This window comes from Belonocnema kinseyi, chromosome 3, assembly GCF_010883055.1.
Source record: "Belonocnema kinseyi isolate 2016_QV_RU_SX_M_011 chromosome 3, B_treatae_v1, whole genome shotgun sequence".
Classification (NCBI taxonomy): domain Eukaryota; kingdom Metazoa; phylum Arthropoda; class Insecta; order Hymenoptera; family Cynipidae; genus Belonocnema; species Belonocnema kinseyi.
Genome location: NC_046659.1, coordinates 100,948,143 through 100,971,294, shown reverse-complemented (window position 1 = coordinate 100,971,294; position 23,152 = coordinate 100,948,143). Strand labels below are relative to the sequence as shown.

Sequence of the window (23,152 nt, the reverse complement as noted above, 5' to 3'; positions counted from 1 at the left end):
TATCGACCTCATACCTCGGCATTCGGATCTTCAACGTAATCGATTTCCGATTTCGGAGTGGCTTCAATTTTTCACCACCGACTGAAAAATAACGGTAGAATAAGCCGTGCTTCCTTCCCTTAAAACCATCGAATATCCAGAGACGCGCAAATATAACGTTCGCTCTTTCCCCGGCCCACCAATTCTTCCCGTACAGCTCGTTTCCGCATTTATCTCTACTTTACTCTTACATTCGCATTTTATTTCTGCGGAAACGTTTCCTAGAAAGTCGAAAAGAACGGTGCAGGACAAGCATTAACTATTAAATAGATGACGTGAGGCTCTACTTTTGGACGGTGTTAACTGCATCCGGGGACGATAGGCGAAATGCGAAGGAGGAAACGAGAGATCAAAGTAATGGTGCCCCTAAAAAACGCTCGAGAAAGAGCGAAAGAGCGAGAAACGTCGGGCAAGAAATAGCTTTATTAAAACCTACCAGGACAAGTACGCGACTAAAACAATCTCCTGCAATTCGGGATCGCTCCATTGTTTTCGTTAATGCACGCTCGAAAATTCGCCAGGCCCTTCTTTCACTGGTACTTCGAATTCCAATCGAGTACAGGCTGATTTAAAAGGCTTTGTCCCGCCGATCGATGTGTAAATTCTCTTGAATATGTAGCCAAAAACAAAGTAATATCTCTTCTCTGACAAAGTATAGAGTACAAAACTCTACTAAATTTCCTTTTTTGGAATATAATATATCAATATAAAAGTCATTATCATCATCAAATATTTAGCAAATGCATCATTCGTCATGACATTGTTTGGTCAAATGAACGTCAATTTATGGCCGGATTGTGTATAGCGCGAGGATGGATAAAGGGTAGTTCATAAGTCGAATAGGGGGATTTGAAGGTGTAATCACTAACCGTGAGAGGGACACGACGAAGGCGAGGTAACGTGCAGTAAATTAAGTCAAGCGGGTGTCACCGATGTGCCACAAATCTTCGTCGTAAGCCTCTGGCGTAAGGTCGTGGTTGGGTCAGGTCGTTGGGTCAGTCAAATCAGTCGCTAGTTGCTTGCTAAAGTCAACCGGGTTATGTGCTTGTTGATATCAGACGTGGTCTGGTCCATTAGGATTAGACTTCAGTGGTTACGAGAAACGAGCCTAACGAAGGGATCAACCAAGAAATGTGATTGAACGACACGCTGCAACAAGAGAGAGAAAGGCAACCAACCATAAGAACAAGCACAAGACCAAGCACAAGAGCAAGCAAAGTTTACTTTATCGCCCATTAGGATTGCTCGATCGTATCCGCAAGCGCCTTCGGACACAGCATCTCGATCTGAAAAACCGATCGACAAGAAACTCTAATTGCTGGTTTCTAACGGCAAAGGGCACAATTTAAAACAGTCTATTTCGTCACTGCGATACTTAAACTGGCGTGAAATTCATGAACTCCTTATTTTTTTTTGTAGTTAGTATTGATAACATTTGTCTGAAAGATTATAGGTGTTTATCCTGGCAAAGGAAAACAACTAATCGCTGAATCGAATAATCTACGTAAGACCTTAAGTCTAATTGGTATTAGGGAGTGGGGACGCGGCACGCGCATGAAGTGTTGACAGGTAAAGTTTCTGTGTACAAACAGCGTCGACATGCCAATCGCTAAGAGACTTTAGCACCCTATGGCTGAGAAGCGATGCAGGATGCACAAAAGCCGGCTGAGCCTGTGAAGTAAAGCGCACAAAGCGGGCGATTTTGATTTATCTGTCGTTTGGATTTTACAGTTCCGATTGGCGAGGGGATTCATTCGCAAAGGAAGGAAGAAATGAGTAAAAATGGAAAGAAAAATAAGGAAAGGAGAAGAAAGGGGAAGAAGGAGAAAAGATGAAAAGGGGAAGTAGTAAGAGGTTGGTGATGCCTGTGTGGATTGAACGCAGCGAAGTGTGCAATAATCGTCAAGGAATAGAGAGACTCTCTCGCTCCTTTCCGCCAGCTACCTTTATCCTTTCTCTCTACCTTGCTCCTCTGCAGTCTACTCTACTCCATCCTCGCGAACCCTCGTGAACTCAACGAACGCTCGAGACCCTCGCACCAGTCGTTAATGCTCTTGCCCCCGTGTACTATAGCTCTCTACGTTACCGCAGTCTCCGTTGGTACCCCGGCACTCAGGGGTTGCACCACGTTGTGGGAGTCGTCGACCCGAGAGTGCGAGGGGCTCGAAAGCTCGAAAAGCATTCACCAACATTGCCCCTGCTGTATACATACTCGGCTACTTTCATCCTCGTTATTAAATACACTGTTTGCTTTCCAATAAATGTTTCCACACAGCAAGTAGATCCCTCGCGAAAGCTGCTGCGGTTTGGTCGCATTAAGGCGGTGAGAGTACAAACCGGTACAAATGGCCCTATTCCCTCTGGACTCATCCTCACTGTTAAGGTTACCCTCCTGTTCACCCCTAGTGCGAAACGATGAGTACCCGTTGAAAGATTTATCACTCGGCTTTAAAAACCTGGGCAAAATTGCCTTTAATCGCGGAGAAGTGATAGTCATCGCACGTCACTTGAGGTTTTGATTAGTTCGAATCGCTTCGAATGTGTCATAATTTATGAACTGCGGTGTAATATATAGTATCATAAGTAGGACTTACCCATGCTTCGTGCGGCGACGGTGCAACCGCTGGTCAACAGCCATGCGAAAAGCAAACCACTCAGAATGCCTTTCCGTCGACCCTTTCGGCACTCCATGACAAGGCTCCGAGCTCCAACTACGCCTGCAAACATAAGAAATAATGATTAGTAAAAAAAATGTTGTCTTATTTACGTTAATTTAATTAGATTAGGTTACAACAAAAGTTAAAAAAATGCAAACAGGTTTGTGAACTTGATTCCAAATTTTAAAAGAGCATTCGCTGAAAAGAGAAAATTTCCCTCTCAAAACATTGTTAAAGTCTCTCTTAACAATATATCACTCATTTCGAGGACACAACAAAAAAACTTTTTTTCCTTTGCACTTTGTAAATATGAACTTCATTCTGAACCCGCCTTGTTTGGTATTTTTTCAAATTTCCTCTCCGAACATCCGCATGTCGAAACGACACATTCAGTTTTTTCGTGTAGAGATGAACAAAAAACAAGAGCCTAAAGCAACTCCCATTTTTGAAACATTTATCCGTTTTCCTCGTAACGTGAAATGAAGTTAATTATACCGCACTGTCTTTTTTTTTTAATGCGGAAACAACGTCGGATACGTCAGAGAACAAGCGCCCACAAAAATTGCAGAATTTCCTCGAAAATCGTGGCGCGCGGGACTAGGAAGGAAAATATATTCCATTGTCAGTAAACACGATAAATCGGCTAAATCCGCGAGTCGAACAAAATAAACACGTCTATGAGGGAGTTGCAATGAGAGTTTAGAGAAAAGAGGTAGTCACAAAGGGTAGAAGTACCTGACTGGTCGAGAATGAACATGAATGTGGGTTAACGAAGCCCAAAAATAAAAACAGTTCCGCATCAGCGTTTCAACGTTTACCGCGTTCACACAATGGATCTCGGAATGAAAACATTCTAGTCACTCTCCCATTGGCTGCGTTGTTACGATACTTAAATCCACTGTGAATCCACATTACATGGGCGACCGGAGCCAAAATCCGGTTTGCATTGAGTGCAGCCTGTATGTAAAGCGAAAATACATTGATTTTACGGAAAATCCGGTTTAAGTATAAAATTTCAATATCCGAATAGTTTTATTAGATTTGGATATATAAATTGAAATAAATTTAATATCAGAATGAATTTAAATTAAATCGAAAACTGGAGGAATTGATTTACTGTATATTCAACGAGTTCACTGCCATTGTCAATTTATTTGTTCTCACCCTTTCGTCCTGCATCGCTTCGCGAAAAGCCAATAGTGAAAAAGTAATTGCTTCCTCTGATCAATTTACTGGTCAAATACTTGGCCAATTCCAAATACTAAATTCTCCACCTTTATGAATCTGTCCAGTAATACCAAAATATACTTGACAGAAAATATATGTAAAATCAGAGAAACATTTACCGAATTGATTCTTGATTTAGGAACGCTCCAATCGTCGGTACGATTGGGAACTCTGGCGAGAATTCCAAACCACATGTTTCCCATAATTAACATTTTCATTCGGATTTAGCGAAAATTTCGATGTTTGCGCAGTAAAGCAACATTCGTAGCAATCGAGACTGTTTTACTCGAGTCTGCGAAATCTAATTAGTCATCCATAGTTGCAGCCTCTCGTTCATTCTCTCGTTAGCATTGGAATTCCATGGCGGCGGCAAAAGGTATACACGCGTAATCTGGACTAACGTGATTATCGCGGAAACATCTGTAAACTCTCGGATACAGCGATAATTGAATGTTACACGTTTGCGTCTGTACGTCTGTACAAAACTTGCCAGTGCGCTTAACGCATTACGCATAATTAATCCACCGATTTTATCGCAACAAACTTTGTATCCGCATGTACGATTCGTGTGAATTCTATGTCCGTTGCCATTATCCCTTCACCGAACTTGCGATCCCGGAATCGTCGTACCGCGGGTCCTTGGTCTGATGACTGCGATAAGCTCGGTTCGATAATACGCGATTGCTATCTCTCTAGTCCTTAGAAGTTATAGAGTCCGAACTCGGATCTGGGAACCACCACTTTTTCAAACGGAAACGAGAAATTACGGATAATGGAGCGCCTCGAAATGCAGCTCTACAGTTTTTCGCATCTTTACGCTCTTCTTACTCCTTCCTTTGTTCCTTATATGTTCCCGATATTGAATCTTTACCGAGAAGCCAGAGAATATTTCCGTTCTTGTTCCCTTTTATATTTACCGTTATCTTATAATTACATTTTACATAAAACTGCCTGGGCCCATAATCTGTTGGCGGTAAAATGAAAAACTTAACCACATTTATTAATATTTAACATAGATGTTCATAACTTCAACGTATACGTTAAAATATTTTCGCTTTTGAAAGGATCTTATTTCGTGTAATGTGGTCTTCAATTAAAAATCTGACTGTGTCAAAGTACTATAATAAAAAAGCTTTCTTTAGAATCAGGCGCAGGCTGAGTACGCCCTGTCATGAAGGCCGCCTTGTAATTAGGTTTCGCGTGACAGAGATGCATTCGAGAATTTCCGCTGCTTCTTGTCGGTAATACGACACGGGTTTTCGTTGCAACTTGAAGGAAGATCTGTGTCACTCGTTTCCGGTTACAAAAATGCAGACTAGAAGCCACAGAATGTGTTCAATTAACAAAAAAATAATAAGTATAATACGCTGGAATGAATTCCGGTTACGAAATCAACCCTAAGCAAATTTCCATCCACAAAGTAAGGTATACACGATTTCCAACCACACTTTACTTAAGATCTATACTTCGTTCATACTTTTCTCTTTTCAGAAATATTGAGTGCGAATTTCCAAATGGCAGTATCGGCATTATTTTGCGGTAAAGGAACTACCACAAGAAGCTTCTCTAAAGAGTGTAAGTTGGAGAATGGTAAAGCGAAGCTGGAAGAGAACGTGCGTCTTGGGGGTGGCATGAAGCAACGGAATTTGAGAAATGCCGCTAGACATTTTCGAGAGGAAGCGGGTACTACCCCAAGCATCTATACTATATAGGTCTATACGTACGGCCAAATTACTCGAATATCGAAGATCGGCATGCGGCAAGGTGGAGAACGTGCTTCTTACGCTGGCAACGCCCTCAACTACTTCCAATTTTCTACAAGCTTTAATTTCCTTAAATTGATAGTAACCCAATTTTCTTTTCGAGCAAGTTATAGCTCGAATTCTAAAAAAACGAGTATATAACTTTTAGTATTAAAGTACTCAGATTGAACACAGCAGCGCATGTGATTGGAAATGATTGCATTTTCTGAAAATACGTCACGGATTCAATTAACTTTCAAATGATTATTTTATTTTACCGTCTTGACTCTTCTTTTACATTCTGCTTTTATTTCATCACTTAAATTCCTGAAAATTAACGTTCGAAATGAGTAATCGCAATTCCCCTAAACACATAACATATCTAGATTGAAAAGAATACATCTGCTGCTCTTTTATTATACTAGAAGTAAATACGTTCTTTTAAATTGGCTCTCACAATATTATTCTTTGAATTCAAAACAGAATTAAAAAGCTTAAGCTTTTTCGTTGTTTGAGTTTCGCACGTTTATCAATATATAATTGACAGATGCCCCTTCGATAAAGCTGATACCCTCTATCATTGAAATAATGAACTTTTCCCTTTTCAAAAACAGTTTTGATTCAATACCTTTCATCCAATCCTCGATTTTTATAGGGGCTTTATGAACATATAAGACTGAGTGGTTCTTTTAGGTAAAGATATACAGCAAAAATCCATAAAGTTCATGACCAACAAAGATCATAAAAACATTGTTAACGACCAGAGAATGTGAGTGATTTTTCGAAGTATTTATTTATTCTTCATGGCAAAGATACTACCAAAATCCTGATTTACCTGGGTGTTTTTTTCAGTGGTAAATTGTCCTTTCTCGGAAAAGAAAATGTGGTAAAATTTATTTTAATTCAAAAAATTTAATTTAGAAAGTCGACTTTGCCCTGCATTTTTAGAGGAAAAACTTTCGTCGAGGGCGGTAAAATTCGCGTTATGGAGCTGGAAAGTATACGTTCCGCTGAGAAAGAAGTATCAAAAGTATAAAAAGTCTCTTGCGGTTAAAAAGAAAAGCCGTGGCATTTGCTCTGGCGCTAAGAAAAGTATAAGTTAATGCTTCTCGTACTTCGCAAAAGTGCAACTTACGAGGATGATATAGCATGGCCACGAAGGTCGTAATCTTCCATACTTGTTTGCATAAAGTGTGCTCTTATCGGATCAAAATAAGCAGCTTCTTTTAATCCTACTTCTCTTGGTTCCTTAAGCAAAAATCTGAGACCTTTTGCCGGAAAAAATCTATTAATGGCTTCCAAGAAATTTCCTACTCCTTCTCTCAGAATAAAGAAAGACAATTTTAAAAAGAAGGACCAAGTAAGTATACGTAAGTAAGTAAGTAAGGGAATAGTTATTTATTATCTGATAATTTTTTTTATTTGCCCTAAAAAATACCGGTGATATGAATAATTAGCGGGGTAATCGTTTTAATATCAATATTAATAGTGTGCAGCTTTATGTACAAAACTCGAAACTTTCTCCAAATGAATCAACCAGAATTCCTATTATAAAATCCAATCGTCAAGTGAATATCATGCAAATTGACGAGCTCGAATTCGTTTTCGTGTTCGAGTGAAAGAGTTCGCCTCCAGGGATACACTTTCGCAACCACCTATGTAAAAAATACATACACACTTTGCCTTTTTTTTACAGAAAGTGGTACACTTTTAATGTTGCATATTTGACCTTCCCTAGGTTATAAATACAATTTTCTAAACAATAAGGCCAACTTTAAAGAAACTAATTCATCTAAAATTGTTAGTCCATTTTTAAACTACTAATTTCTCTCTTTTCCGAATAACTCTCAAAACGTTTTATGCAACTCTTAACACAAAGAGATTGGCCTTGAATCCATTTAGATGAAAATTAAAACTAGCTACATTTTGCAACGAAGTTATGAACAAAAAATAAATATTAAGCAACTATAATTTTGTATTTCTTTTTTTATATTAGATTGTTCATAAAAATACGATTTCCTTCGATTTATTTTGAACATTCTGAAATCCACGTAATCTTAAAATCCGCAGTTACTAACTCGAATTTTCCTGGATGTTTATGCACGAGTGCAAACGAACCCTTCGTCGTCGCGAGGTAGGGTAACCCCTGCACCCCAGATAGCAAAACACTTTGTACTCCGCCTTAATGAAAAGGGAACACTTTGGGGGAAAGCGCCAGATCTCCGATAAGATAGGGTACAAGAGCCAATGCGCCGAATCCTGTCCTACAAATAATTTGCAAATTGTTCAACCATCGAAGAGGATTAGTAAAATCCACCGTGCTTTTCTCTCAGATTTTCCCCAGACAGTGTTAAGACCCTCGTTAATCCAATGTAATAGCGACTACGCCTGACATCAAATGAAGTCATCGAAAAACCACCTCTTTTGGCTGCAGAAGTCCACGTTCGATATTTTTATGCTTTTCAATTCATCACACACGAGGCAGGCATAAATCAAAGGTAAAAATAGATTTCTCTTTGGCGCCCAGTTCTTAATCACAAATACAAAGGGCAGATGGTAAGCGATGCAATAAGTGTCAGCCGTTCGTCGTAAATTATCATTAAAATTGAATGACGAGAAGTATTATTATTATTATTATTATTATTGCGTTGAGTAGATTTTACGTGGATGGAAGGGTAAATATTAAAGCAAAAAGAAACGATGCTTTCAGTGCTGGGATGAATAAATATAAAAAATAATATACGATTAGAGAAAATTCCTAATAATAAGAAGAAAAAAGGAAAAGATCAAAAGATAGATTAAACATTGAAATGGGGGGAAATGGCCATCGTTTCTTGTTGACAATGCATTTAGGCAGGCAGGAATCTGAGTAGTGGAAGACGCTACTTTTTTCGTACAAAGGAAGCCAAAGAGGGAATCGGAAAACGCAAAGTAACCAAGGCCCAACCACTCTGCGTAATTACCTACCTACGTACCTACTTAGTTACTCGGCACGAAGGGAGTACGTATTTAATCGGGGTAAAATGCAAGAGGTTCGCATTGATGCACCTCGTGTAAACTGTGAAGCACTCCGACCCTTCCAGAACGTCGCGAGCGGAAAAACTGCAAAAGTAGTGACGGGGGAAAGAGACCAGGAGCCAAATATTTACACGAGCAAATCGTACTCCCTAAAGTATTTCTCCACGTTTTCATGGACTTATTCGACTAGCCACCGCCACATCAACTCATGTCAGTTTCGACTGACATGACTCCCCTACATCCCAAACTAAAAAAGGAAAATATTCTCTTGATTACAATTTTTCTTCACTCCCTCTCTATTTAAACGCAATAAAATATGTCGATTCTATTTGACATTTTGAATATTCATTTTTAAATAAGAAAACATTAAGAATTTCAAAAAATCTAACACTCAAGGCCTTCAAGCATAACTGATTAGAGTACGCACACAAAATAAAACGTTCAGCTTAAAAATCAAAATTAGAAAGTTCTATTTTTAAATGAGCAATTATATATTTTAGGCCCTAAAGATAGCGAGTATACAAGCAGAACTCGGATAATTTAAATTAAACTGTTGAAAATTGATGTAATTTAACATTTCTGAACGCTAAAATGAACGGAATTGTTATGTGATTACTTGTCAAACTCCAATTAGTACTGAATTTCGTCTTTGTCTGAAAATAAATAAGTGATGTTGAAATGAACGTACAAATTTTATTTTTGTTTGTAACAAAATTGAGCAATTTAAAATTTGAAGACATCAAAATGAAAATTCAAAATAAAATGACAAGCCTCAAAAATGGAATTTTTAAAAACAAGACTTCAAAATTTGACTCAGTTAAAATGGAACTAATTTAAAATTAAATGTGTTAGAAATTTCTGAAACTCCCAATTGAGCTGTAATACCTTAACCCTTAGTTGCACGGTGTGAACGTGGAATCCCACCAACTTAACTTCAGATTTTTGCCATTTAATTAATAAACTAAAAAACCCTGCTCGGGGGTTTGTGGGGTCGCTGATTACGAATCTGAATTCAGAATTGGTAAATATTCAAAATCAATATGGTGGATTTAAGATGGCGGTTTCAAAATGTTTAAAAGATATATGCGGGCTTGAAAATCTATACTCGGTGGTTTTTGGGGTCGCTGATTACGAATCTGAAATAAAAATTTCGAAATATTCAAATTCAAGATGGCGGCTCCAAAATTTCGAAATTCTGACTTCAGATTCGCAATCAGCGACCCCACAAACCGCCAAGTAGAGATTTTCAAGCTCCTATATTTTTTTTCAAAATTTTGAAATCGCTATCTTGAATCCACCATTTTGAATTAAAAATTTCGAAATTCTGACTTCAGATTCGTAAACAGCGACCCCAGAAATCAAGGCTTTGAAAACTAGAAAATACAAAAATTAGGCCCTTTATCTGCAAAAAGCTGGTATTAAACCGCAAAAAGCTGATATAAAACCGCAAACAGATTTGCAATTAAAGTCTATAAAATAAGAAAATTTTAAGTTTAATTTTGATCCCGATTCGAGGAACTTAAAGTAAATCTACATGAACTACTATGGACCTATAGTAATTTTAAACGTTTTAAGTGTAAAATTTGAAACAGAAAGCTTTCAAATTTGAATATTTGACAAATTCAAGCCTTCAAATGATTCTATTCTGTAAATGTAAATGTTTTGAATAAATTAAAATGGTGTATTGAAGAAGGTATAGGAACGATTGGTAGGTTCTAAATTCAATCTTCCTATGACACAGACCAAAATTGAACGAGCGAATCAGGAGTATTCAAGTCCAGTCGTAATTTTCTCGGCTCCGGATTAGCGCGTCGAATATCACCGTGCTGGGAAACTAGGTTTCCCGGTCTGCTGGACAGATTAAAACTACAATTACGAGAAGAATGGCTCGCTAAGAAGCGACCATTCAACGCAACCACAACGCTACCCATAAAATTAAAATAATTTAACCATGGTCCTTCAGCGACCTCTCCTTCGCCCTTCTCTCGTTCACCACAATGGCCATGCTCATTGCTCAGTGCTCACTCTTTATACTCTCTTTTACGTATTTCAACTTCTCGCACACTTTGCCTCCCCTGCACTAAATTCTTTGAAAAGTAAAAAAAATACTGTCATTTAAATGCATATTTAGAAGAAAAAAAGTAAATTTGAAGAATTCAAAATCTATAAGAGAAGAAATTAATTATTGTAACATTTGTACGAGCCAGCAAGGAGATAAACATCACACTAATGTTTATTTTCTCATTATGCTAATCAAGTGTCATTTTCAATATAAAAATGTCCCAAGTTTTCTTTGATTTTATCTTCGTTTTTCAGTGTAAGAAATGATGTAGGAAATTATGCAAATAAGAATCTGACCCTTCAGGATGTTAGTTGTGTATGATTTGGACTGGAATGGTACTTCAAACGGGTTGAGATATACAATAAATTACTAGAGATCCTTGACATAATCTCCTAAAAAATTCGTTCCAAAGAGCTCCTTATGCTCAGATTGGAGGAGCATAATACTAGATTATGGATATGAGTTCCCTTTCCTCATTCGAAACCCGCCTCCGAGTCATTTCGAAAATTCCATACGTGCCGGACAGGCGCGTATGGACTATGGATATTCTCATTCTTATCGTGGAGCTTAGTGAATAATTAACTAAACGATTGATTTCCGTAAAATTATCTTATTAAACATTAGCTCGTCTATAAAAGTTCGTTTCAGTCTAGCCTTTCTCATTACCATATCGATTAAATTGTTATATTAAATAACTACTCGATATGAAATAAATCTACGAAACAGCCACTAAAGTTTTTAATTATCGATAAACCTGTGATAGTGAACTCACATTAGTAGAATCTAGATCGTGCATCGAAAACAGTTTCAGAAGTTTCCTTTGAAACAGAGGCAATCCAGCTTGTCTGTCCCGCAATTAAATTGAACCTCTAGCAACTGCGGCACAAGTTCGGTCAAAGAGAGAACAAGAATCCTTTTACCTTAGCTAAACAATTAACACAAAATTTGAAGCATGTTCATGATATCTTGACGATGATTGATCAAAGGTAAACTGATACGGCATGAAAGTAACGGATTTTAACACCAAGCTTTGATGAAGAGTTTGGTAGCATAGATTGACAAAGACTTCGTGTCGACCTTTCGGTTCATTAAACGCGTATGGCGTCACATTAAACTTCATTAGATTCAGTGACCGCTCAGCGATCAGCTACTACGAATTAATTCCAACGACACGTATATATGTCCAGGGATACCAAGTCCATTTGGGCCCAAGGATGTTTCTATCTCGTTTCCTACAGATTAGCTAAGAAACATTTTGATAATTGTCGGTAATTTAGGGTATCAGAAAAAAGGCAAAACAAAACTAAAAAGCAAATTTAATTACATTATAAAGTTAAGAATCGATCACCCTCTGTTAAAGGTCGACAAACAAGCAATAAAATTTAATAAACCGGATTCGCGCGGAACAGATAAATTGATCAGAAGTCACCGACTGGGTTTGAACTCGACCCATCTTAAGTGGCTTTATTAGCTTATTTACAATTATCGGAAGGAGGGTCTTTGATAAAGTATCATTCGCTATACGTCACGAAGTTTGAAATCGCGGATCAAGATTCACTTGCCTGAAAGTCTGAAAGATTGAAAGACACTGCCTACCGTTCATCGAGTATTTATTCTAGACTCGTTTCGAGGCAAAAGGTGGGTTCCAAGAAAGTATGATCGTATGTCGCATATACGCATACCTACGCCATTAATTACGACTCATTAGGGAAGCAACCGCCATCTGTCCCGGACGGGCTGTGAATCACTCTTAATCATTTCATCTAGAGTCCGGCCACGGTAAATGTCGACTCTCTGCGTCTTTCTTACGCTCTTCAAGAGCGAATCGGTATGCAAGTAGCCGTTTGTATCCGAACGCATAAATATGTGTACATATATTCGCGATCCTTACACAAAACTACATACTTTATATAACTGTATTGCTATATCGAATGCACCTACTCATACAATGCATCAAGTTCGAGACGAACCTATTATTGATTATGCATATTCGACCGCAACGACGTAATCAACGGAAATTAACAGTTAAACAATAAACTGTTCTGCATAAATTTATAGTTAATTTGATTAGTTTTCTAGTTCATTTAAATCAAATTTCCCTAGTAATCGCTCATATATATCTTAGAATAATTATTTTTTGTGTAATTCAGAATAGAGGATCAAAGCTTACCTGATTGACCGAAATTAAATTATACCATAGATTTTCAAGGGAATAATATTAATTAAACGGAATTGCAATGAATTTAACTGAAATGAACAGAATTCCAATGTATTTCAATGCATTCACAATGTGAATCAGCAGAAACGGTTCATGAAATCAAACCATTATGGTTATTCACTAATTAACAGTGAAATATCACTGACTAGCAGTAAATTTTGAGTTTTATCAATTTTATGTAGAGAAAATCATTACTCTTGTTATTCAGAGGCCCATTTCTAGCTAATTGAATCAGCGGAATTTTAGAGATAGGAAGTTAGCGAAAAGTAAATTTAAGTGTATTGTTCAAAAATAAACTGAATTCCACTGAAGTCCCCACAATTCCTTCCAAATTTACTGAAATCAGTAGAATTGTACAAAATTCCACTAAATCCTACTTATAAATTCAGTGACACGATTGAACTCTTTTCTTAATCTCAATTAAAATGAATTCAACTGAATTGAATTTAATTTAAGCCAACTGAACTGTGCTTCGCTAAATTACTTTTAACTATAATGAATTAAAAATAAATTTAAAATGCATGTATCTTAATTTACAATAAATTTAGATAAAATTAATTAACTGTAGTATTCGGACTTAGTAAATTTAATTTAATTCAAGTTGTTCAACTAAATCAAATGAGTTGAAATTAATTTGATTGAATGCATAACGTAAACTCAAATAAATTCTTACTGAAATAATTATAGGGATTTGTAAATAATTTATTAGAAATCGCAACCTTCGCTAAACTTTAACTAAAATTGTTAAGCCCCCCTACGACCATAACTACACCATTATTCCGTGAACATTTCACTCTAAATAAACCGCACGTTCATTATCTGAAGAAAACCTCTTAAAAGCATTAATTTTGTCGGTGATAAAAATAAACGGATTAGAGAAGTGTGACGCAAAAGAATAAAAGCTTAGCTTGAAAATGAATTTAAACCAAAGCAGGTATAATTACATTTTCACAACGAAATGCTCTTCTTCAAACGTCAGTCTAGCACTCTTCTCGTTTTAATTTTCCTGCAAAGTAGAAACAACAATTTTCATATAAGTCCATTTTAGAATTGTTCATTTCACGCCGTCTCTAATTTAAATTAATTTTAATTAGAAAGTAAAATCCTTTTAAGGTTTTCTAATACAACCTTTTAATCACATTTCTATTATCACTAGTCATTCCTACCTGTGATAGTAGCTAATTGGATTGCGTGATTATCAGTTCGTGAGAATTTTTGTCGTTAAACAAAAATAAGACAAGCATGCAAGTTTTATAGTTACAAACACCTTGAGCGGTATACAACACGAGATCGTAAATATTTCAAGGAAATATTTACGATTATTAGAAAATTTTCTGAAATTGAGATAATATTAGTTCATTAACAATAATCTCCATTTTTAAACCGTTTTCTTTATGTTTCGCAGTCGACTATAAATATTAGAATAACAGGTTGAAAGAAAATCTTGCCGTGTGTGTGAGACGTCGAAGCCCTATTATTTTGCTTTATTCACGCGATCGGCGATCTGCGCCAGACCGGTTATGGTGTGTTAGGAAATTTTGTTCCAGGGGCAATGCTCGGGAGACCCACAAAGCGGAAGCAAAAGGGACAAAAAAAAGTAATGCATGGAGCACAGGATGGCTCTGCAATACTAAAATTGTAAAAAGGGGAAAATGGGCGAAAAGAGTAGAAGGTGGAAGAGAGCATGATGTCCCGAGATGTCCCATGACGTTGGTCATTAAGAGAGGTAATAAGGCAATAAACAGAAAAAATAAGTAACACTTTGTGCGGATGCGTCCTCAGCACTGACCAGATGGTGATAAGGCGTCGAGAAACGGGCACAACTCATCCCTATTCTGGATCATTTTACTCGTGAACGTAGTTCATTATTGTGCACTTCCTTCACTAACTAACTAACTACACGGCATTTTGTTTAATGCGAAATTTTTTCTTGTACTTCATTTATAACAGCTTAAACCGACGGAAGTGGCTGAGCGGTGAATCAACTCAACTCGCCGGAATCGCGGACGTTAAGCCATTTCGAGCGCGCCTAGAATCCGGATAGGTATCCGTTCTTATTACATGTCTAAGTAGATCGTGTTTTTTCACTGCCTTTAACTAATGTCGAATGTGTGGTTTGACGCCGAGAATCACTGTGTATGGTGAAAAACTTGCTGAAATAAAATGTCTGCCCCCAAATTCGACAGTTGGAAAACTGGCTGTGCTCGGGAAGTAGATTTTTTTCTTCAGTTTTTCTCTCAACTAGCTAAGCATGCAGACAAATGGCAGTTTTTAGACAAAAAAAAATCGGATGCAGCCGCAGATTATGACTGAGCGTGATAATGGTTCATATTGTGATCCTAAACCCTCCTTAGTAAAGAAAAAAGTTGCACACACTCCGTAAAATGATTTAATTTATTTAAAACAATTGCTAAATTTTCACCTACAATTAAAAATTCTCGTCAAGACAAAATTGAAGTTAATTTTCACAAGAATATTTCTTGAGAGCTTTCATTTTCTATCGGTCCTGAAATCTAATGCTTTCAGGAGTGTTCAAAACTAATATGTTGATCCTTTCTAATGCATAGCGGCCCATTAGCGACCGTTGGAAAAAGTAGTTAATTTACTTCTCGATTTCCACTCTCTTTGCAACCAGAGGGAGAAATATAAATGAGTTCAGGGGTTGAAGATCGCGATCTCTCTGCGTTGAAAGAATAGTGGTCATTAAGACCCTCTCGATCGTATGTGTGTTTGTGTGTGGTACTTGGGGTGTGGTTTTTATGTCTCTGCCGCCGAATGCCGCGTGACGAAAGCGGAAGGTACTGGGTTGCACAAGGAAAATAGATATCGACGTACCATAGGAGCTATCCACTCTGTCAAGATTCCGCGTTGTTTGTCCCCCCGCGGTACCATTAGTGAAATATGAGATGCGAAAACTGTCCTTCTATAATTTTAAAGCTCATTTTGTGATACAAAAAAGAAGAAACTTCATTTTCAACATTCCCTGATTTTTCCCTAACTATTTTTTTAATTTTCTCTGAACACTAATACTAAAAAAATAAACTTTAAACATTTTTAATATATAATATTATATAAGTGAAATGAAACGATTGTAAATTTATTATTCTCAGGACAGTCACAGCCTAGTCTACTTGAAGAAAGTGACCAAAAGTAAAAAATTTCTAATCCCAAAGGTGACCAATTTGCATTAATAATGAGACTATAGTTCTTTAGAATTAAAAAGAATTCCATACAATTCGATTCATTCACTCGATTCAAAAGAATTTAAATAAATTGGAAAAAATTCCATCGCAAATATTTTTTCATTCCTTCACATTTCTTAGATATCTTAAAAATGCCTTGCACGATCTTTTAAAATCCTCTAAAATATACCAAATCCTTTAAATTCCTTTAAAATGATTGAAATAAATAAAAAACTCCTTGGAATCATTCAAAATGTTTTAAAATCATTTAACAAAATTGTGAGACTCTTGAAAATTTCTAGCAACTCTTTTAAAAATACCTGAAGTCCTGGAAAATGTATGAAAGTACTTTGAGAGATTTAAAATGCCATTAAATTTTATAAAATCTATTGAATTATCTTAAAACCTGACAGGTATTATAAACTTGTTCCATATCTTCCGAAACTCTAGGAAATCTTTTAGAACCCCATGAAAATGTGCTTGAAATCCTAAAAATGATTTAAATCCTTGGAAAATCCTTGAAAGTTCTGAAATCTCTTAAAGCTAACTGGATTCTTCTAATTGTCTTAAAATATTACAATTACTTTGAAATCTTCTGAAATCCCTTGCAGATTTTTCAAGCTCTTTAAGCCTCCATGGAGGGTTTTAAAAGTTACTGAAAATTATTCGATATTTTTTAGAAACCTTTAAAATGCCCCAAAATATATTTAAACCTTTAAATATTTTGGAATCGAAGGACACTATTTTATTGCATGAAAATTCTCTGCAATTTAAAAAAAATACCCTATTTATTCCTAAATCCTTTGAAATACCTTCAAATTATTGATATCTACTAAAAATTCCTTGAAATCTTGCAAAATATCGAAAGATATTTCAAATCCTTTAAATTATTGAAATTTATTTTAACAATTTTAGAATGTTTTAAAATACCCTAAAAGATTTCAAAAGAATTCAAGACTTAAAATTCAGAAGTAGGTATAGGTCTGAATTCAATAGTGGTTAATCCATGGGTTAATTTATTGAAAAAAAAGTTAAGGTGATTTTTTCAGCAAAGAAAAACACTAAATTTTAATCTGAGATAAAAAAAATTTACTAAATGTGACAGTGCGGCAGTCCTAATTGTTATTCACAGTTACTCAAAGTGCTTATTGAAAGTTTATCCTACGATGGAATAAAAGCTGTAGTCTTCTACGCCTCCTTAGCAGCAATGTGAAAACGGCAAAGTATGAGTGAATTCGAGCTATAAATCGTGACACCAGATTTAAAACAACACAGAAAAAACAAAAGTTAAAATTTGTTGCAGGTAAGGCTTGCAAGGGTTAAAATTTTAATATATTTCGGCGAAAGTTTCACCGATGTTAGGAGAATAATTCTGATCTCGTCTACTGCGTCACGCTGAAGTGAGCAAATTTCGGTAAAACATGTAGAATGAGTATAAGAAAACAAGAAAAAAAATTGTACTTACTGATATATTTCCTCCGAAATAAATTATACTGTTATAAAATGTAGACGAACTCCGACTTATTTAATACCATTTAGCAAAAAGCGCAAAAAGCAGCTGACAGATGGCAACCCCCATTTTTCTTCAATTTAATGAAGTTAAACGATGCTAGATAGCCCTGGCGTCGTAATTCTTGCTACATCTCGAATAAAAATATAGCGATTATAAGCCGAAACATTATGCAGGCAAGGTCAGAAATCGAAAATTATCTTCGATTTATGTAAAGTTTATTTAGCAAGGTTAATTTTTGTTGCGATGAATCTTTCACATGGAATCGATGTAAACTTTATCTTTCGTCTTTTCTGTGCTGACTTTTACCATTTATTTAATTCAAAATCGGTGACTTTACCCAACCCGAAAAAAATCGCCTGCTTTTTACATGAAAGAGCTTGCACTTAATTTTTCTTAAATGGCTATAAAATGAAATGCGAGAAAAGACATTAGATATAAAAAAGACAAAAGGAAAGTGGCGGGAGTTCCTGTGTCTGGAATGGGCCAATCAGGAAATTGGCTCGATGGAATGAGAGCTTTGAATCCCAAGTTCTAAAGGAACTTCGGCTTCTCTAGTTGAAAATTGGGAGAAAGAATCGTCTCCAAAAAACGAGTAAAGGATTATTGACAAAGGCAAGATAAACGACTTCTCTTTTATTGCCAAGTTCGTTCTGCTTTTTATCATTGTTTAATTAGTTATTTACTTGCCAAATAGCAATACTTTCACGAAAAGTACAATTTAAAAAACAGTTCAAAGAAGAGTGTTGATTAAACTTTTTAGGGGGGTTAAATCTAATTTCACTGACATGTAATTAAGTCATAAAAGAGATTGTCGAGCGACATTTTTAACCTTATTTACGTTACCTCTCAGTAAAATGGAAACTTCTCAGTGGAAAATACGTACCTGTAACAAAAAAGATAAACTTTATTAGTAATTATTATTAATAGATATTAATTACTTACGACAACGGCAAATAATTAATCAGGAAGTTCAATAATGAGCCTATTACTCATTCTATAGAATTAAATCTCACCATTAATTATAGCATTATATATGTTACAGGATTTAAGTAACGAAAATTTGAATAAGAAATCAAGAGATAAATTTGACGAAACTGTGAGGTAGAGTGGAAATGATTAAATTAGATTTAACTTTAGATGTGAAGTCGGAAGTTCTAATAAAAAAAATAGCTGCGTTTAACGACCTAAGAGAATCGACGAGACCGCAATGTAGCCCTCTCACCTCTTGCAGGGATGGGGGCAGGGTGTGGATCTAATTGAGAAGCTGAACTTGGAATGAAGTAAGAAAGTAGGGAAAAGTCGCTGCGGTGGGAACGAGTGAGAGTTTAAGGAATTAACAAGAACGGGGGCTAGTAAGAGGAAGAAGATACTAAAGAAAAGGAAGAAGCAGGAGCAGATGAAAGCGAAGCAGAACAAGGAGGATCGATTAAAGCTTCAGCGAAGAACTTAAATATAATCTTTCCGAGCTCCCTGCATATAATCCTGTACCCCTTGCCACGGTTGGTTATCTCCCATCCTTTTTTTTTTTGTCTCGCCTCCGACGTGGCATTTTTTAATTAATCCGAGAGTATTTTTTATAAGAATTCCACATTGCGCTCGTGACAGGGATCCGTCCAACGTATACACCCATTCCTTTGCACCAATCTTGTCGCCATTGGCGTAGCAACTTTTTTTAGAATATTTGTTAGGATGCTGAGAACTCTATAACTGAACATTTATAGGGATAATAATTTAATTTGTTGCCTATGTACGAGCTCGTCAGCATTTTTTTTTTGTAATTAAATAATTTTTGGGGTGTAGAATCAGGGCACCGAAATGTCCAGCTTGACACTATTACACAATTGTGTGTCAATAATTATATATAATAATATACCATTCATTCATTCTGTCCCTATTTTCCGCTTACGTCTCTCGTGTATTTTGTCTCGCAACTTTTTCGATTATGTCAATATGACAGTTTATTAATATATGACAGTTTATTAATAAAAGTCAGTTTGACATATTACGAAATTCACTAACCTCTTAAGGAAACATGAAGTTGCTCACCTTGCATGGAAATAGTTTATCGTTGAGTTTAAAGTTATTAGTTTTGCACTTCAGATTAAAAATTTAAACAATCGTATTTGACAATCTGAAAATTGATAATTTTTCATGACTTAAGATTCAAGATCCTGAACTTCCACTTTTAAACCAAACTTGAAACTGTTAAATTTTTAAAGCTTCAAGAATAATATAATTAATTTTCAACGATTTTAGAATAATTAAACTTGAAAGGTTCAAAAATTTTTAATTATTCCATTTGGACGGTAAAAATGACAGTGCTTATTTTTGTATAGAACTCTCTTTCTTTTTTTAGTTTAGAAAACTATCCAATCACTCTCAATCTCACTCGATACTACATGATTCTTTATGAATAATATATTTATCATTACAAAATTTCTGAATTTTTTAGGGTTTCTAAAGCATTCATTGATTGATATGCATTGATATATAGTTTGAAATTTAAAAACTTGTAACTTAAATATTATAACTGGGTTGGCTTCAATTGTAATCAACTTCAAATTTAATAATTTTAGCTTTAAATATTCTAAATGGTCTGGTTTCTAGTTTCTTCGAAAATGTAGAAGAATTGAAAATAAATAAGAAATAGAACCATCTGGAATTAACAGCTCAGTAATCGAATAATTTTAATTGTTAATAACTTTAGAGTTATCTAATCAATTTCAATGTTAAAATATAATTTTTTCATGTAGTCAAATTTTGAAATTCTGGAATAAGAGAAACTTTTTCTTTGAAATTTAATCGCTTTAAATCGAAAATGATTTAAATTTAAAAGTTTGTTAATTAAAATTATTCAACTTTGAACGCTTCTACATCAGAAATAATAGAATCTCAATTCCTATATACTTCGAACAATACAATTTTAAGACATTATTAGATAAAAGTATTCAATTTTAAATTTTGTTTAAATTTTCTTGCTTCGGAAATTTTACTCTAGAACTGTTCAAGATTGAGATTCTCCAATTCAAGATAAGGTTGTTTAATTTTGATCGCTTCGAATTTGAAATGTTACAATTTCAACCCCTTTCAAAATTTTACCTAAACTAAATTTGTTAGATTACTATTTTTGTGGTGGAATATATTTTGTGGTGAGTATGTTATTTGTTTTTGTTCCACTAGTCGTACAAAATGGTTGTAAAACATAAAACTGATCCCTAAAATTGTTAGATTTGGAACGTATTTAATTCCAAATCTTTCGGGGAATGAATATCCAAAGATTTTCGCACGTGCATTTACTGCTAATAGTGAAGTCATAATGAAATACAAAAAGAATTTTTTTGAATTAAAACAAATAATCGAACATTGTAGGCAGGGGTGGACTCAGATCGCTACGCCAATGTTTGTCCATGGGAGCATTCGTTGCACGGGTGCCAATGGCAATCTTTGGGCGCAGCAAGGGCCATGTCGATAGGTAGTAACTACTACCTACCACGTTTGCTGGCGATCGAAGGGGCTCGAAGGGTAAAAAGGAGGTAAATAACGCGAAACGAAGGGGCGAGGGCATGTCAGCCTACTATGATTAATATCTTCATAGCACGCAATCAGATCGAACATACCTTTATGCACCATCGTCCGTACGAATTTACGTTTACATTACTTCATGGCAAGGTCTCGTCTCGTCTGGCTGTGTCCAAAAACCGTGTTTTCCCAACACAGCCGGACCCTACATCCGGTCTCGTCGATTTTTTAAGGGAAAAACGTGGGCAGTTGGATACGAGACGAGAAATCAAGTTCCATTCCCGGAAATTAGGCTCTCTATTGACGCGCTGCTTGGTACACAGTATCGATTGGACAAAAAGGCCTAATTCGTAATTTGCACGCTAGCCTCGTCGTTGCACAGCTATCGACGAAATGGAAGGATATACGTACTGTGTACGTTGTATGTGCACGATACGTGCATACGTCGTAATTACTTTTCTATTCGATGGCGATCACTGTAAATGGAATGATAAAGCCGCGCTTCGGTATACATACCAATGAAGGCTATCCTTCAATGTCGCGTATGCTTCAAATTGATTTACAATCTAAGCATCTAAGGCGACTAATTACACCAACAAACAGGCCGGAAATTGATGAAGATCAATGAAAATTTTTGTACGAAATCAAGTTTACATGTTAACTTCTACAGAATTTTCATTTAAAAATTCCAGAGTTGCTTCAGGCTTTGAAAAAGTTAATTTTTTTATTTCAGACATCACTCTCAAAGACTCAATCAAGAAATAATAGTAATTCTTAGTAGAAGCAACAATATGAAAAATTACGAATTGGGGAGCCCACCCTAGAGTGGATAATGAACCTACAGTAGATAATAATTAATTTAATGTACTCATTTATACAAAACAAATAATTTAATTAAAATGATAATTAATTATGTGAGGCACATTTGTGCTTTTAATTAACCATGGTCCACTTTGGGCTCATTATCTACAAGTACGTCTCCCATAATCTTATAGAATGAAAACAATGCAATTCTATTCTGAAATATTATCGAAAAAAAATTTCAAATATTTCTAATTCTTTTTCGTTTGCGCGTATGTACAAAAAATAGAACACATATTTGGTGCAATTGCCGAATAGGGGCGCCACCTGTTTTGTGGCTAGAAAAATAGTTTCTATTTCGGCAACCAACTATTCGAATTTTTAATTGAACGACAACTGAAGCGATTCAACCAAGCAGAAGTTTAACATTATTGTTACTTCTATTACGACGATGTCCTAAATATGGGTATGTCAAGATATCGGAATGATCATATTTAACTCACCGTTTAGGTTCTTTGAAACATCTGCAAACTAACCGAATATTCAATTATAGATGTTAAGTAATATTAAAATTATTAAAATGATTTTCCCAGACTTTCACCTCTATACCTCATTTTACTTGGAAGTGATGTGGTTCGAAAAAATTGACAAGATTGGTAATAATTTGGTCTATCATTCGCCACTTTTATAATAATCTTTTCTTTGGAAACCTCCAATTAAATTTCTGTCAGAAAATTTTTTTATTTCGATGCTTTAGAATTAAAATACTCAATTTATGAATGTTTCATTCAAAATGATTAAATACTAAATCAGCCAATTTAACAAATATTCGTTATAAATATCATGAATTAGCATCCGGAACAAAAAGTCTTATCGTAAATTTTAGCAGAATGAATATGTATTGTTGGGATCAGTACTCAACATTTGAAATAACTCCATCAACTCATCACCGATATTTGTACTTTTTTTAGAAAGGTATCAACCTCGTTAGCAGGAACGTCGAATCGTCGTAGACATATCAAAGAAAAAAGTTCTTTCCTTTAGAAACGCTCTATAAGAAACAGGTTATTACCAGTACAAAGTCTGCCAGTTGTGAGAATCAAGGTAAGATTCAGAGGAACGTAAATAACGAACGGACGATGTCATGATCTTGCTCAAAGTAGTAAGGTCTTTC

The 23,152-nt window shown here is 35.6% G+C and overlaps 1 protein-coding gene across 1 annotated transcript in view; it reads right to left on the bottom strand.

Annotated features, from left to right (window-relative positions):
- Positions 1 to 23,152, bottom strand: part of LOC117169685 (latrophilin Cirl-like) — a 236,542-nt gene that overhangs the window by 163,405 nt on the left and 49,985 nt on the right. The window contains exon 2 of the mRNA XM_033356169.1: positions 2,634 to 2,756. Within this exon, the coding sequence (XP_033212060.1) occupies positions 2,634 to 2,730 (97 nt within the window). The 5' untranslated portion in view covers positions 2,731 to 2,756. The remainder of the gene's footprint in view (positions 1 to 2,633; positions 2,757 to 23,152) is intronic.